Source organism: Oncorhynchus masou, chromosome 24 (assembly GCF_036934945.1).
Source record: "Oncorhynchus masou masou isolate Uvic2021 chromosome 24, UVic_Omas_1.1, whole genome shotgun sequence".
NCBI lineage: Eukaryota > Metazoa > Chordata > Actinopteri > Salmoniformes > Salmonidae > Oncorhynchus > Oncorhynchus masou.
Window position 1 is genome coordinate 68,770,585 of NC_088235.1, and position 15,419 is coordinate 68,786,003.

At 40.9% G+C, this 15,419-nt stretch overlaps 1 protein-coding gene across 3 annotated transcripts in view; it reads left to right on the plus strand.

Annotated features, from left to right (window-relative positions):
* LOC135512531 (arf-GAP with coiled-coil, ANK repeat and PH domain-containing protein 2-like) overlaps positions 1-15,419 on the plus strand; it is a 101,075-nt gene that overhangs the window by 28,836 nt on the left and 56,820 nt on the right. For all 3 annotated transcript variants that reach the window (XM_064934650.1, XM_064934652.1, XM_064934651.1), the window contains exons 2-4: positions 8,312-8,369; positions 11,085-11,204; positions 12,224-12,277. In XM_064934650.1, the coding sequence (XP_064790722.1) occupies positions 8,312-8,369; positions 11,085-11,204; positions 12,224-12,277 (232 nt within the window). The remainder of the gene's footprint in view (positions 1-8,311; positions 8,370-11,084; positions 11,205-12,223; positions 12,278-15,419) is intronic.

Consider the following 15,419-nt stretch of genomic DNA (forward strand, 5'->3'; position numbering starts at 1 on the left):
GCTAGCCATTTCACATCGGTTACACCAGCCTAATCTCAGGATTAGTTGATAGGCTTGAAGTCATAAACAGCCGCTGGCAAACACACAAAAGTGCTGTTTGAATGAATGCTTACGAGCCTGCTGCTGCCTACCATCGCTCAGTCAGACTGCTCTATCAAATCATAGACTTAGTTATAACATGATAACACAGAGAAATACGAGCCTTAGGTCATTAATATGGTCGAATCTGGAAACGATCATCTCGAAAACAAGACGTTGTATTTCTTCGGTGAAATACAGAACCGTTCCGTATTTTATCTAACGGGTGGCATCCATAAGTCTAAATATTCCTGTAACTTTGCACAACCTTTAATGTTGTGTCATAATTACGTAAAATTCTGGCAAGTTAGGCGGCCCAAACTGTTGCATATACCCTGACTGCGTGCAATGAACGCAAGAGAAGTGACACAATTTCACCTGGTTAATATTGCCTGCTAACCTGGATTTATTTTAGCTAAATATGCAGGTTTAAAAATATATACTTCTGTGTATTGATTTTAAGAAAGACATTGGTGTTTATGGTTAGGTACACATTGGAGCAACGATACGCACCACATCGATTATATGCAACGCAGGACACGCTAGATTAACTAGTAATTTCATCAACCATGTGTCGTTAACTAGTGATTATGATTGATTGATTGATTGTTTTTTACAAGATAAGTTTACCTTGGCTTACTGCATTCGCGTAACAAGCAGTCTCCTCGTGGAGTGCAATGTAATCAGGTGGCTAGAGCGTTGGACTAGTTGTATGGTTGCAAAATTGAATCCCCCGAGCTGACAAGGTAAAAATCTGTCGTTCTGCCCCTGAACAAGGCAGTTAACCCACCGTTCCTAGGCCGTCATTGAAAATAAGAATGTGTTCTTAACTGACTTGCCTAGTTAAATTACGATTAAATAAAGGTGTAAAAAAAATAATATATATATATATATTAGTCCAAATCGGTGTCCAAAAATACCTATTTCCGATTGTTATGTAAACTTGAAATTGGCCCTAATTAATCGGCCATTCCGATTAATCGGTCGACCTCTAGTGCTAACGGCTACACAATGTGGTAGAGAAATGTGTGCACACAGACAGTGTGTGCACACAGACAGTTTCAGTGCCGTTAGCTCTTCAGGAGTTTAAGGAAAATGTGTATCACTGATCCGTTTTGTTATGATCATCTTGGGCAAAATATTGAATGTTCTTATAAGTTCAATACATTTTGAAATATTGTTGAATCTTTTGTCTGGATTCTCTGCAGCACAGATTTTATAGGGCCCTGGGGATACTCCAATTTAAAATAGGCCACCGCTCTCTCTCCTCCTACAGGCACCATATTCCTTATTTAATGCACTACTTTTGACCAGGGCCCGAACTAGTATTTTTGGTAGGTGGGATAGAATCTATGGCTTCAGCTGGAATGTGCAGTCTACCATCATATTTGATATCGGTCTATAATGCATTGTGGAAGAAGTCAACAGTGGCAAGCCATAACTGCCCAGCAGAATTATTGTAAAGCAAACAACAAAGGAATGGAGCCTTAATTATTCAGGGTGGGTGATGTGACAACTCAATCATAGCTCTTTGGACTCAGCCAGCTCCTTATGAGAGAAACTCATTTCGAAAGCTCTGACTGAGGATGCATGCATCTGTAAAGAGGCTTGTACAACCCTTGACTGTTTGTAATATTTAGAGTTTGGTGTAGATGCATAAAATAGTTGTTTGGCTCCATTTTTCTGGGGGGCCAGTAGCCAGAAAATATATTTTTAACATAGTTCCATTCTATGACTACTTGGTGTCATTGCTGTCTATCTGTGCATGTCTTTCAGAAACACACCGCCAGACACAGAAAGACAGGCACACGCACAATTTCAGTGAGATGGAAAAAATACCCAAGGGGATATTCAAGGGGAGCAGGGGCTCCTCTTCCACGCATCCTTTCAATTTGGGACGAGTCGACAGAGACATGCTTGCATCTCGTTATTCTCACTCCGTGGCCAGATGTTGTGGCATAGCGGTGCTGTGCGGGACATGACAGCCATAGAAACAGCTAGAGGGGGTTTGGATGGACCATCCCGCCTGGTCCACCCTGGGTGTCACTGTAATCCCACCCCTGCACCACTATCTTCATTTGATTATGCTGGGTGCGCCATACAATCCCAATGGCAGCACATCGAACTAAAACGACCTCCGGGGAATAATCCCATATTCCCCAATCGCTTATTCAGACTGTCACTGATTCCTATCGGTGCCTCATTGTCCCAATGAGGAACCATAGCTAGGATGTGTGGAGAGAACAAGATAAGCTTTCACTGCCGTATGTGTTCGCAGTACTGTGGAAAAACCCAGGCCGGGACTGCAATTCTGCACTCAGTAACCCATGTTCTTTTCACTCTATTTTCATGCCATAGGCTTTGTGCCTAATTACATCGGTAGTTTAGGCCTTAACGATTCTGATACTAGGCTGCATTGCAGAATGTCTATGTTCTGCCACCTTTTTAACCCCACCTTGTTATCTCAGGACACAGTATGCCATCTGGGATAATACCTTGGCCAGACATGCGGCCAGGTTTGTCTGGCCAGCAGCAGCCAAGAAGAGGGAGTGTAACGCTCATCCATATATTTATATGTACATATTCTTTTTAATTCCTTCACACTTGTGTGTGTGTATAAGGTAGTTGTTGTGAAATTGTTAAATTGCTTATTAGATATTACTGCATGTTCGGAACTAGAAGCAGAAGTATTTTGCTACACTTGCATTAACATCTGCTAACCATGTGTATGTGACCAATAAGATCTGATTTGTTTTATTTTGAGATCATTCCTTTGATATTAAGGAGAGGCTTGCTGGGTACCATAGTTTAATATGGAACTCCAGAATAGATTGAAAGTGATTCCTCAAATTACTCCTATGCTTGGTCTTCTTTATGTTGTTAACTTGTGACCTTATATCAGGGTTTTCAACTCCTACCCTTCGAGGTCTGGAGCCTTCTGGTTTTCTGTTCTACCTGTTAATTAACTGCTCCCACCCTGTGTCCCGGGGGGGGGGGGGGATTTTCTTTTACTGGGGTGTGTCGTAAGTATAAGGAGAGATCACCTTCACCAGACAAGATCTGCCTTTATTCTCTTGCAAATAGATTGGTACCACACTGCAACGAGCTAAGCTTGTACTGTGTCCATTCTACTATCTGTTCAAATGTAGATATTGTGCTAACATCACAAGCAAATGCATTTGTGAGGGATTTATCAGTGCTCTGTCGCAATGGTCTCCAATTTCTTTCAAGAACATGTCCCCAATATGCAACGAATAGTGCTGGACAGCATTGTGCATAATTCTGAGCTATTGCTCTGCTGTTCTGAGCTACTGCTGTTCCCAAAAGGGCTTAAGTTTGTCCGTCTAATGGAGATTCTCAAGTGACGCCACTGTTCTTAATAGAACGTTGAGATGCTGTCATTCCAGTTTCCGTTTCCTCTCCTGTGGCATTCTGCTCCAAGTATATTGTTCCCAGGAAGGCCAAGCTGTGTCATGTTTATTCTAGCAAAATGCCAGATATAGGCCCGTGGCGTTGTGGAATCTCTCAATCTGGCCGTGTGTGTGTGCAGGGTTTTTTCTGTATCAAAAAGGGGCTTAGGTGGTATGGGTGCGGTCAGCCCAGCTGAATTTTAGAGAAAGTTTTAGATAACTCCATCTTGGAGGTGTAGCAAAATCTGTGAATATAAGGCAATTTCCTGCAACCATACACATTTCTCCATTGAGCTGAGAGACATTTCTGCAGTTTAAAAGCTAGTTTCCTGCAATTCTATGCATTTTGCCATGTCTAATGCTATGCTATTTTGCTCAATCAAAATAACAAAATCAATAATACTAAATTCATTGTTTTGGGAGTTTTTGATTCTTCCTGACTGTCTAGCTTTTATTTTGCTGATTGATAGTTTGCAAAGATAATATTATGTAAACAGTATACAGGCCCATTTATATTTTCTACATGCTGGTTTTTGACATTTAATTTTACACGGAAAGTGTTTTTCCATCCTGGAAATGTCAAAAGTTTGTATACACCTACTCATTCAAGGATTTTTCTTTATTTTTACTGTTTTATACATTGTAGAATAATAGTGATGACATCAATGATCTGTACAAACAATAGTACGCAAGTATAAACACCATGGGACCACGCAACCATCATACCGCTCAGGATGGAGACGCGTTCTGTCTCCTAGAGATAAATGTACTTTGGTGCAAAAAGTGCAAGTAAATTTGAGAACAACAAAGGACCTTGTGAAGATGGAGGAAACGAGTACAAAAGTATCTATATCCACAGTAAAACGAGTCCTATATCGATATAACCTGAAAGACCGCTCAGCAAGGACGAAGCCACTGCTCCAAAACCTCCATTAAAAAAGCCAGACTACGGTTTTGCAGCTGCACATGGGGACAAAGATCGTACATTTTGGAGAAATGTCCTCTGGTCTAATGAAAAAAAAAGAACTGTTCGGCCATAATGACCATCGTTATGTTTGGAAGAAAAAGGGGGAGGCTTGCAAGCCGAAGAACACCATCCCAACCGTGAAGCACGGGTTGGCAGCATCATGTTGTGTGGGGGTGCTTTGCTGCAGGAGGGACTGGTGCACTTCACAAAATAGATGGCATAATGAGGGAGGAAAATTATATGGATATATTGAATCAACATCTCAAGACATCAGTTAAAGCTTGGTCATAAATGGGTCTTCCAAATGGATACTTCCAAAAGCATACTTCCAAAGTTGTGGCAAATTGGCTTAAGGACAACAAAGTCAAGGTATTGGAGTGGCCGTCACAAAGCCCTGACTTCAATCCTATAGAAAATTTGTGGGCAGAACTTAAAGAAGCGTGTGCGAGCAAGAAGGCCTACAAACCTGACTCAGTTACACAAGCTCTGTCAGGAGGAAATGGCCAAAATTCACCCAATTTATTGTGGGAAGCTTGTGGAAGGCTACCTGACACGTTTGACCCAAGTTGAACAATTTAAAGGCAATGCTACCGAATACTAATTGACTATATAAACTTCTGACCCACTGGGAATGTGATGAAAGAAATAAAAGCTGAAATAAATCTTTCTCTACTATTATTCTGACATTTCACATTCTTAAAATTAAGTGGTCATCCTAACTGACCATGGACAGGGAATTTTTACTCTGATTAAATGTAAGGAATTGTGAAAAACTGAGTTTAAATGTATTTGGCTAAGGTAAGCTTCCGACTTCATGTGTATATGTACACACCACACACACGCACACACACACAGTGCATTCAGAAAGTTTCCAGACCAATTCCCCTTTTCCACATTTTATGTTACAGCCTTATTGTAAAATGGATCATATTTAAAAAAAAACACACACGATACCCCATAATGATAAAATGAAACTGGTTTTACTTTTTTGTGTGCAAATGGATTAAAAATAAAAATAAGTTACCTTATTTACATAATTATGCAGACCCTTTGCTATGAGACTCGAAATTGAGCTCAGGTGCACCCTGTTCCCATTGATCATCCTTGAGATGTTTCTACAACTTAATTGGAGTCTACCTGTGGTAAATTCAATTGATTGGACGTGATTTGGAAAGGATCACACCTGTATATATAGCTGACAGTGCATCTCAGAGCAAAAACCATGCCGTGAGGTCAAAGGAATTGTCCGTAGACCTCTGAGACAGCATTGTGTCAAGGCACGGATCTGGGGAATGGTTCCAAAACATTTTTGCAGCATTGAAGGTCCCCATGAACACAGTGGCTTCCATCTTTCTAAAATTGAAGAAGTTTGGAGCCACCAAGACTCTTCCTAGAGCTGGCTGCCCGGCCAAACTGAGCAATTGGGGGAGAAGGACCTTGGTCAGGACGTTGACAAGGTTATAAATAATTATTTTTAATTGAAATAATAATTGTGTCCTTCAAACTTTGCTTTCATCAAAGAATCCTCCATTTGCAGCAAATGCTGCCTTGCAGACCTTTTGGTATTCTAGTTGTCAATTTGTTGAGTTAATCTGAAGAGATTTCACCGCATGCTTCCTGATGCACCTCTCACAAATTGGATTGGCTTGATGGGCACATCTTACATACCATACGGTCAAGCTGCTCCCACAACAGCTCAATAGGGTTGAGATTCGTTGAATGTGCTGGCCACTCCATTATAGACAGAATACCAGCTGACAGCTTCTTCCCTAAATAGTTATTGCATAGTTTGGAGCTGTGCTTTCGGTCATTGTCCTGTTGTAGAAGGAAATTGGCTCCAATTAAGCGCCGTCCACAAGGTATGGCATGGCATTGCAAAATGGAGTGATAGCCTTCGGTCTTCAAGATCCCTTTTACCCTGTACAAATCTCCCACTTTACCACCACCAAAGAACCCCCAGACCATCACATTGCCTCCACAATGCTTGACAGATGGCATCAAGCACTCCTCCAGCATCTTTTCATTATTTCTGTCTCACAAATGTTCTTCTTTGTGATCCGAACACCTCAAACTTAGATTCGTCTGTCCATAACACTTTTTCCCAATCTTCCTCTGTCCAGTGTCTATGTACTTCTGCCCACCTTAATCTTTTCTTTTTATTGGCCAGTCTCAAAGAGAGCTTTTTATTTGCAACTCTCTAGAAGGCCAGCATCCCCGAGTCGCCACTTCACTGTGGACATTGAGACTGGTGTTTTGCGGGTACTATTTAAAACCTCTCTGGTATATGTGGGACGCTAGCTTCCCACCTGGCCAAAAGCCAGTGAAAAAGCAGAGCGCCAAATTCAAATAAATTACTATAAAAATCAAACTTTCATGAAATCACACATGTAAGATACCATTTTAAAGCTGCACGTGTTGTGAATCCAGCCAACATGTCAGATTTCAAAAAGGCTTTTTGGCGAAAGCAAACGATGCTATTATCTGAGAGTAGCACCTCCGTAAACAAAGAGAAAACAAATTTCAACCCTGCAGGCGCGACACAAAACACAGAAATAAAAATATAAATCATGCCTTTGACGAGCTTCTTTTGTTGGCACTCCAATATGTCCCATAAACATCACAAATGGTCCTTTTGTTCGATAAATTCCGTTGATATATATCCAAAATGTCCATTTATTTGGCGCATTTGATCCAGAAAAACACCGGTTCAAACTTGCGCAACGTAACTACAAAATAAGCTACCTCTAAACTTTGCCAAACTACTTTTGTATTACAATTTTACGTATTTTTAAAAAGTGAATAATCGATAAAATTGAAGATGGGATGATCTGTGTTCAATACAGGAAGAAAAAGCAAGAAGATGCTACCTTTCTGGTCACGCGCCTCTATCTAACAGTACACTTGAATTGACCCTGGTTTTGAACAGGGCTACTTCTTCATTACACAAAGGAAAAACCTCAACCAATTTTTAAAGACTGGTGACATCCAGTGGAAGCGGTAGGAACTGCAAGAAGGTCCCTTAGAAATCTGGATTCCCAATGAAAACCCATTGAAAAGAGTGACCTCAAAAAAATAAAAAATATGAATGTTTTTTCCTCTGGGTTTCGCCTGCTACATAAGTTCTGCTACATCAGTTTCTTTGCAATTTCTCACATGGAATAGCCTTAATTTCTCAGAACAAGAATAGATTGACAAGTTTCAGAAGAAAGTTCTTTGTTTTTGGCCGTTTTGAGCCTGTAATCGAACACACAAATGCTGATGCTCCAGATACTCAACTAGTCTAAGAAGTTTTATTTATTTTAAACTGTGCTAACATACTTGAAAAAGGTTTCAAATTATCAATTAGCCTTTGAAAAGGATTTACTTGGATTAGCTAACAAAATGTGCCATTGGAACACAGGAGTGATGGTTGCTGATAATGGGCCTCTGTACACCTATGTAGATATTCCATTTGAAAAAATCTGCCGTTTCCAGTAGTCATTTCCATCATTAACAATGTCTACCCCATATTTCTGATCAATATCATGTTAATTTAATGGACAAAAATGTTGCTTTTCTTTCAAAAACAATGACATTTCTAAGTGAGCCAAAACTTTGGAACGGTTTGGACTTAGGTGGATTAAATGGCAGAAAGTGTCTTCCTCTGCTTTGCGCTTCCTTTCTTCGTTGGTCCTACGCATTGCCCCACCTTCACGTGGAATGCTCATTTCAGTCTGACTCACCTTCCAGTGCAAGCAATTTATCGATTGTTCATTTTCCCTTGTAGCTTGTTTGCCATTGACTGTTTTATCTATTGAAATGTAGCAGCCCCTTCTGCCAGTAGAGTGACTGAAATGTGTTGTTTTTCTCCTCATAGGGCCACTGTAGAGGAGGTGGAGGGGGATGTCGGGGAACTGGAGTCCAAACTTGACAAGGTGAGTAGGGTCCCGTTTTGGGTTTGGAGTAGGCTTGGGCAGTATACCACACATACAAGGGTATTTAGAAAAAGCCACAGGATGGTTTTTCAAAACTATTTATTTGACCTTTTTTTATATATTAGAATATTTGTTGCTAGCCTACTTAGTCAAGTTGAGCAATATGTTAAATCTGATTGCATACTTCATTTGACCTGTTTATTTTACATTATAAAGCTTACCGTAGTTCCTCAGAACAGTTGAGCCAGTCAGGTGATTATTTTAAAGTAGTCCAGCTGTGTATTTGGTTTAACTTGCTAATTAAGTGGCCGAATCAGTAAGAAGGAGTTTTGTGTTATTAGCGGCTCCTTGTGTACTAGTACGGTAATACCATAAATCCTGGGATGAGAGGAGGACATTAATACAATATAAACATTTGGATACTGCCCAACCCTAGTTTGGAGCAAAGATGATGGAAATCCTATTGTTTGCATTATGAACCACTCCCTGTTTATAAAAACCCTGTGTCTCGGTCCCCTATAACTGGCCTGAGATCAGTACGAGATCACACCGAGTGATGCGGTGAGAGTCTCAAACTGTGAAGCTATGTACATAAGAAAGGTGTGAAGAAATCCCACTGGTAGGTCTATAAAGACCCTGCAGCCAGTTACTGGAGTATTTCAATGGTTTGTTGGTGGAATTTATTTATGGAACTTATTTTTTGCAAGTTCACTCACTGATCCTGGATCTCCTGTGATTGCCACTGCATTGTTCTAGTCTCCCACCCTTTGGTCATCATGTATCTGACTTATTCCATATCCTGGTGTCACTTCCCTGTTGCATTGTAGTGGAAGGATCTGCTCCAGATGGGGTTGGTGTGACAGCAGGGGGGGGGGCTTGAATAGGAGGCTAAAGTTCAGTCTTTTCATAGAAACTAAGCCTTGCCGTTGAGATAGAGAAAGCCCCCCACACAGCCAAGTTGATTATCAAAACAACACAGGCTTTATTGGGCCAATATTAATAAGTCTCTTGAAGCACATTTCCCCTTGGATGTAAAGTAAATAAAATTCAGACAATAACATCCCCTCATTACGATAATTTACTATGGTGATATTGTCTAAATCAGGGATGGGCAATTGGCGGTCCCCCTTTTGTAGACCTGCGGACCAATACAACATTTCTTTTTGGAGGGGGGCGACTCAGTCGGGGTCTCATCTGTACTGTTACACAAGGTGCAATTTCAAATTTGGTTGTGCATCAGCAGTCACTTAAATAGCCCATGTCAGCATTTGTTTTTTAGATTGGTAACTTAGTCTAGCAGCCAGCTATCTAAACATGTAATAAGCATGGTTGAATTACCGACCGGGGTGGGGCCCATTTGATAATTAGTTATCACATTTAAAACTGCAAACATTTGCCTCCACCCTATGACAAATGTGTAGTATTGCAGGAAATGAAGCACGTGAAAGCTGGGGACCTCTTTAAAATAGTGGCCAGTCAACTCTGTTTTCACACACGATTGCGCAATGACTGAGATTATCAGAACATAGGTTTCGCTAAGCTCTGTAGGCTTGGGCGCTCCAACACTGTTCCAGGGGTCCTATGCGCTTAGGCATTTGGCCACTTTAGTTTTGATACAAATCTTATCAAAACATATAGGCCTATGTATGGGCTAGGCTACATGAAACATGCAACTATGATTTTTAATATAGTCCATCAAAACTATTGTTTTTTCACACAATTGCATAGCCTATAGAAATGTTGAGCATTATGGGCTTATAGGATCACTTATTTCATTCCATATATCAACTAGCTATGAGGAGCTGGCTCTTGCTGCGCAACAGGTTACCCTATATTCTGCTCGAACTCTAAATGCCAAGGTTCTCATGAAGTGTTTGAATTTCGATTTAATTTGCATTGATTTCAGTGATTAGAGGGACAATGGAGCACTGAGCACCAGGCCATTAGCAACTGGCCGTTAGCAAGTTGGGTAGGCTACTAATGACCATCAGCGGCATCAGAGCTCGGTTTTGGAGAAGCCTAGTTACCGTGACTCAACGGTCAGGTGGAATATGACTGCGGTCATGACTCGTGACTGCAGGTGTGGTGGTAACGTAGCGACCCTATTTGTGAGCAGCAGTCAATGATGGCAGTAAGGGAAGTGAGCAGCTTTCTTCAGGGGAGAAATGCTGACTAAGCAAAGGTATCACAAGTGTCCTTGAAAATTAGGCATATAAACCGGTCCAATTTCACCTTAAACCACAGAATCTCTACTAAAGGCTCTCACTTTTGGTCATAGACCATGTAATGGAGTGAGGCTGTTTCTCGTAAGCACTAAAGCTATCAGACAGACCATAGCGGAACATTTAGCCTCTCCGCTTCCTTGCTTACTCTTGTGTGGGAGTGCATGAATAAAGTCCAGGGTGTGTTTGTGGGATTACTTAACATTGAATTATGTCTGCCCGCAATGAGTCAAAAAAAAGTGTTAAATGTAGAGGGTTGCTTGTTAGTCTAATTACTGGTAGCTAATTTCTGATGAAGTTATGTTTGCACAAGCAAACAGCTGTTTCATTTTCAAACCTGAATTGTTTTGTTTATGTATCAAACTGCTATCTTTTGTCAGGAACACATTTCCAGTGTTAGAACACGGAACAGTGTCCTAAAGGGATGGCATGGAAAGCAAGCACTATTTCATCCATTAATCACTTCTGTCATCCCTCTCTCTCTCCTCTCTAGCTGGTGAAGCTATGCATCGGGATGATCGATGCCGGCAAGGCCTACAACACTGCCAATAAACAGTTTGTCAATGGAATCCGCGAGCTTGCTGCAAGCTCCACCAAAGATGACGTCATCGAGGTAAAAGAGCTACAGTAACCTAGCTTGAGCTTCGCAAGTCAAAACTGACCGCTTCTACTGTTAGTTGAGGACACCAGCGGTTTTCTATGTCCCTTTTAGGCTTGTGGGGCTCCTCACATTTTTGCGTTGAGTGGCCTGCATTTCCGCTCCTTTGTATATTTCCTTTACTTCCTGGGTCTTGAAGTTCAGCCACAGTGCATTTTTCTGAAAGAATGTCCTTATTGTTGAAAAATTCTCCCTGAAGGCACCATTGTTGCTCAAATGGTTAAAGTGGCATAGCAGCACACGAGCATGGTATTCAACCGGGGTCTGCAAAAAAAGTATATTTTTTATAATTGTCTTCTTTCTAATGATGTCAACTTTATTTCTTAACTCCTAATATTGAGCAAGTTATACTCATTGGAGTCTATGACACAGGCTTTGAAAAAGCACCCATAACTACAGGGCACGACGAAGCTTTCTTGGCGTGGCCATACATTTTTGCCAACAAATAGCTCACCTTTGTTTAACCAGTTAAACGTCGGCATTTAGCGTCAATATGTTTGAATATAAATTTTTCAAGCTAATAGGCTATGTTCCAATTATGTGGGTAGGCCAAAATAATGAAACTATCTACCAAATCTGTCCATTTTAAAATGTTGATTACTTCTCCTTGCCATTATCATTTATCAGATAAGACAAGACGTGAAAATTCTTAACATCTAACATGGGGGTCCCTGGGCAAGAAAAGGTTGAAGACCCCTGCACTAGAGCATTTCCTCATACACATACCTCAGTCACTGTTAGTAGGTTTTACTAGTCTGGAATTCAGTATTTATGATACCCTGTCGCTCATAACGGTGTGTGTCGTTACTAGTTCATACAATAGGACTATTTTACATTGATGGATAGGTGTATAATTTATGGATAATACATTTTACTCTGAGACCAATGATTTACATAGAACTGTTCTATCCCATGTGTCTGTACATATTTATTTACTTTATCTCTGTTTTACACTTGTCTTTTTCCTCCCACAGTCCAGTCTCACAAAGTTTGCCGAGAGTCTGCAGGAGATGATCAACTATCACACGGTAAGGCGACATTTGATGTGAAACAGAACTTGGTGTGCTATACAGTATCTTTTTACAGCCTGAATTTAAAATAGATTACATTGAGATTATAATAATCTGATAATAATAACCCATAATGTCAAAGTGGAATTATGTTTTTAGAAATGTTTACAAATTAATAACAATTTAAAGCTGAGATGTCTTGAGTCAATAAGTATTCAACCCTTTTGTTATGGCAAGCCGAAATTATTTCAGGAGTAAAAATGGACTTAACAAGTCACGTAATAAGTTGCATGGACTCACTCTGTGTGCAATAATAGTGTTTAACATCATTTTTAAATTACCCTGTTCCCCACACATACAATTATGTGTAAGGTCCCTCAGTCGAGCAGGGAATGTCAAGCACAGATTCACCCACAAAGACCTGGGAGGTTTTCCAATGGTTCACAAAGAAGGGCACCTATTGGTAGATGGGTAAAAAAAAAGGCAGACATTGAATATCCCTTTGAGCATGGTGCAATTATTACACTTTGGATGGTGTATCAATACACCCAATCATGACAAAGATACAGGCGTCCTTCCTAACTCAGTTACCGGAGAGGAAGGAAACTGCTCAGGGATTTAACCATGAGGCCAAGGGTGATTTTAAATCAGTTGGAGTTTAATGGCTGTGATAGAAAACTGAGGATGGATCAACTCCACAATACTAGCATACATGACATAGTGAAAAGAAGGAAGCCTGTACAGAATACAATTATGACTTAACATGGATCCTGTTTGCAATAAGACACTAAAATAATACTGCAAAAAAATGGCAAAGAAATGAACTTTTTGTCAAGAATAAAAATATTTTGGGCAAATCCAACACAATACATAACTGAGTACCACTCTTAATATTTTCAAGCACAGTGATGGCCAGGTCATGTTATGGGTATACTACTCATCGGCAAGGACTAGAATGTTTTTTTGGGGGGATAAAAAGAAACGGAATAACGCTAAGCACAGTCAAACTCCTAGAGGAAAACTTGGTTCAGTCTGCTTTCCAACAGAAACTGGGAGACATATTCACCTTTCAGCAGGACAATAACCTAAATATACACTGCAGTTGCTTACCAAGCCGTCATTGAATGTTCCTGAGTGGCCTTGTTACAGTGTTGACTTAAATTGGCTTAAATCTATGGCAAAACTTGAAAATGGCGGTCGAGCAATGATCAACAACAACTTGGTGGCTGAGTAAATACTTTTTTGCCCCACTGTATTTATTAATTTAATGGTTCTCCCATCGATCGGGTTCCCGCCTATAAATATCAGAGCTTTTGGATTGACAAGGATCTAACGCCTAAAAAAAAACATACTGATGGGTTAGTTAAAAAGCAAAGATTTAAAGTGGGCTTTTTTTTTTTTACATAGCCACTACTCTTAAACCTTTGGATGCCGTCTACCATAGCACCCTTCGCTTTTTCACAGGTGACATTTTTAATACTCATCACTGCATCCTGTGTCAAAAGGTTGGCTGGTCCTCATTTAATGTCCCATAGATCACTTCACTATTCCCTTTTTGTTTCCGAGTTACCTAACTTCGTTGTTGAAGTATGAAAAATCAGTTACCAATCCCGTTCACAGGGTTGGTTACCCCTTGAGGTTCCTCGGGTAAAACCACTTTTAGTTTTAATGTGCTTCACTGCTGGAACAACTTGCAAAACTCATTACAATTAGATGTTCAGGTGCTACTCAGGCAGTTTAGGGTGTTTTTAATTGAGGACCTAGTAGCTGAGGACTGTAACTGTCATTTTGTGTTTTGTATTGATTGCTGTTTTGTTTTACATTATATTGGTTGTTGTATTGTTGTGATCAGGGCACCATTGGGAATGAGACCATGGACTCAATGGGTTTTCCCTGAATAAATAAATAAATAATAGTAATACATTAAAAAAGCAATGCTTTCCTAAACTCTAGATCCCTCAAACTCAACTCTGGACCACGAAGCTAGTTCCACTGCATTTTTTAATTGTTCCCCTCTAATCAGGGACTAATATCAACATTGGACACCAGGTGAGTGCAATTAGAACAGGAAGAACATAACACCAGCAGGCTCTGAACCTCATAGGGTAAGAGTTGAATACCCCTGCACTAAAGTCTGAGACCTTGACTCATCACTGGAGAGACCTCCCTAGTCCCTTCTTAGTGTCCTTCTTCCTCTCTATACTCCCTAAACCCCTGAGGGCCACAGATCTAAGACTGTGACTCAACACTGGAGCCTGCAGTGAGATCAGCTGACTGATGGTTATAGTTTGCCATTCAGCGTTAACCCGAGCACATGATCCTTAAAGCACAGAGCCGAATCTGTTTGTCACCAGAGCACGGGCCCTCCAGTCATATTGTCTGGCCCTGCATCAGCAGGCTTAAATCAAATCAAATGTATTTATATAGCCCTTCGTACATCAGCTGATATCTCAAAGTGCTGTACAGAAACCCAGCCTAAAACCCCAAACAGCAAGCAATGCAGGTGTTGAAGCACAGTGGCTAGGAAAAACTCCCTAGAAATGCCAAAACCTAGGAAGAAACCTAGAGAGGAACCAGGCTATGTGGGGTGGCCAGTCCTCTTCTGCCTGTGCCGGGTAGAGATTATAACAGAACATGGCCAAGATGTTCAAATGTTCATAAATGACCATCATGGTCCAATAATAATAATGCAGAACAGTTGAAACTGGAGCAGCAGCACAGCCAGGTGGACTGGGGACAGCAAGGAGTCATCATGTCAGGTAGTCCTGAGGCATGGTCCTAGGGCTCAGGTCCTCCGAGAGAGAGAAAGAAAGAGAGAATTAGAGAGCACACTTAAATTCACACAGAACACAGAATAGGACAGGAGAAGTACTCCAGATATAACAAACTGACCCTAGCCACCCGACACATAAACTACTGCAGCATAAATACTGGAGGCTGAGACGGGAGGGGTCAGGAGACACTGTGGCCCCATCCGAGGACACCCCCGGACAGGGCCAAACAGGAAGGATATAACCCCACCCACTTTGCCAAAGCACAGCCCCCACACCACTAGAGGGATATCTTCAACCACCAACCTACCATCCTGAGACAAGGCTGAGTATAGCCCACAAAGATCTCGGCACAACACTGAGGGCTTCATCTTCGATGTTTCTGATGC